Source organism: Daktulosphaira vitifoliae, unplaced genomic scaffold, assembly GCF_025091365.1.
Source record: "Daktulosphaira vitifoliae isolate Bord-2020 unplaced genomic scaffold, ASM2509136v1 Scaffold_1183, whole genome shotgun sequence".
NCBI classification, from domain to species: domain Eukaryota; kingdom Metazoa; phylum Arthropoda; class Insecta; order Hemiptera; family Phylloxeridae; genus Daktulosphaira; species Daktulosphaira vitifoliae.
This window is the reverse complement of record NW_026100743.1, coordinates 1-2,516: the sequence shown is the minus strand read 5'-3', so window position 1 is coordinate 2,516 and position 2,516 is coordinate 1. Positions and strand designations below refer to the sequence as shown.

Genomic DNA, 2,516 nt, shown 5'->3' with positions numbered 1-2,516 from the left:
ATAAATAAATTAAGAATTTATTACATTATTCTATTTAATTATATATTATTAAAAAACAAAACAAAATAATCTTGTATTATAGACCTTTGACTGACTTTTTAATCTCAGTATAAATAAATGAATGCAACAATATAATTGAAATTAAATTCGAGAGTTATGATGCCATTTACACTGAATGTCTCTAAATTTCAAAGATCTAATATCTTTATTTTAGGTACACTCTTTATTGTATGCCAGAAACCGAATTTCAAAAAAATTTCCATTACTGATATTNTATGCCAGAAACCGAATTTCAAAAACATTTCCATTACTGATATTTTTATGGTATAAAGAGAATATTTAATACTTGCGATTATTTCGTCTCTAGGTATTTCTCTTTCAACTTGCGTGTTGTACCATTCAACTACATTCGATGGATTTGGCTGTATTGGTCTACAGTTATTATTCATATAATCTCGAACATTATTATATAATTCATCGAGTTTTTCGTCTATAAAATTGTCATTCTTGTTGTATGATGAAGTTAAATAATAAACTATGATAACGAATTCATCAATGTTATTTTTAAGTTCCATTTCAGTATAATTTGAGAAAGTAGAAAATGCAGCCGGCCAATCTTCAATGAAATTTGTGAAAGAATCAAATTCCATTATTAGTTGTTTTTTACATTTTTGTTTTTCTGCTGTATGCTTTTTACATTCTATCCACAATACTCTTAAAAAATCTGTATATTCTTTTAATTTCTTAGAGAGATTACAGCTCAAGAACAAATAAAACTGTCTGGCTTTATCGTCATTATTTTCAGGTGTAACAAAATCTTTTGTTTCAATTCCATCAAACAATTGGTCCATGGTAATTTCTCCATTATTTCCGTCATAAATATGCAAACTGTCTCTTAATTCTTTGAAATGTGTGTATTTCAANAACTGTCTCTTAATTCTTTCAAAGGTGAGTATTTTAAAAATTTTTCTAAATTAAAATTAATTTTATAATTAAAAATTATCATTGAGGAATTTTTTTTTGAATGTAGGAAGTCAAATTTCAACAAAATAGATAATACTAATATTTTTGTTATATCAAGATGAAATTTGACTTTCAAAAGAGTTTCACCAATAGGCCTATTTTCAACTTGCTTACGGTACTGTTCGATTATTAACGAAGGAGTTGGCTGTATTGGTCTACAGTTATTGTTCATAAAATCTCGAACATTATTATCTAATTCATCGAGTTTTTCATCTAAATCTTTGTCACTATGTTTATATAATGAAGCTAAATAATACACTATATCTACATAAGAATTAATGTTATTTTTAAGTTCCATTTCAGTGTAATTTGAAAAAGAAGAAAATGCAGCCGGCCAATCTGCAATAAAGTTTGTAAAAGCAATAAATTCTCTTACTATAAAATCCTTACAACCTTTTTTTGTGTCAGGATATTTTTTACATTCTGTCCATAATATTTTTACATAGTCTGTATGTTCTCTTAGTGTCATAGAAAGATTGCAACTTAAAAACAAATAAAACTGTCTCGCTTTATCGTTCACATTTTCAGATGTAACAAAATTACTTCTAGTAATTCCATTAATCAATTGGTCAAAGGTGATTTCTCCATGACTTCCATCAATAATATGTAAATTTTTTCTTAATTCTAGCCAATTAAGGTTTTTTAGAAATAAGTTTAACTTAGAAACTTTATCTTTGGAGTTTACAAATTCAAAATTGAGAATAATGCNTTAACTTAGAAACTTTATCTATGGAGTTTACAAATTCAAAATTGAGAGTAATGCAAATCAAACTAAATGAAAATAAATAAGTATTATACATTTTCAAATATTAAATTTTATCGATGTGAAATACAAGTTGTGTTAATCATATTTTCAGTTAAGATTGCTTTAATATAGACTAAATATGTTTTAATATAAAAAAATGTTGTCAGAAATTATTTTTAAATTATAATTTTCAGTTAAGTAAATTTAAAATGTGATGATTTATTACTTATAACTTAAACTAATAGCTTTAATTTTTTAAGAATAATTTCATTAAATTAGTATGGTTACTATACCGGGTGCAATTTATATAATATAGATTCTGTTAAAAACTTCAGCCTAGAGATGTGTATAATATTATTGGCAAGCTTATATTAGTTTCACCTGTATGTATGTTTGTAACTCTCCACGCTCACGTGTTATTATTCTTGCGTATCCCGTCGTCTATGGCCTTGAGACTAGACTGTCGCACGCATTCACTCAACTCCGTCCACCACACCTCGCTCACTACTCGCCGACAAACACTATTCCTGTATAATTTTATTTTTAGTTTTCGTACTCCTACATGTATGCGTATTATCAATATTATATATATTAAAACAAATTTGTATTGTTTATTATAAGATATAAACATTTAAAGATTCAGTTTTTTTTTGAGTTAGTATACATGTATAATATATAAGGGAATACTAATACAGGTAGCTAATTGTTTTTTTATGACGATATTCGGAGATTATATAGCCTTTATTAT

The 2,516-nt window shown here is 26.1% G+C and overlaps 1 protein-coding gene across 1 annotated transcript; it reads right to left on the bottom strand.

Annotated features, from left to right (window-relative positions):
• Nucleotides 1–188: 188 nt before the first annotated feature.
• Nucleotides 189–1,725, bottom strand: LOC126909764 (uncharacterized). The gene is made up of 2 exons (XM_050692194.1): nt 949–1,725; nt 189–910 (listed from the first exon to the last, which is right to left on the bottom strand). Exons 1-2 carry the CDS (start codon nt 1,490–1,492, stop codon nt 189–191), a joined length of 1,266 nt encoding a protein of 421 aa, XP_050548151.1. The 5' UTR covers nt 1,493–1,725.
• Nucleotides 1,726–2,516: the final 791 nt, after the last annotated feature.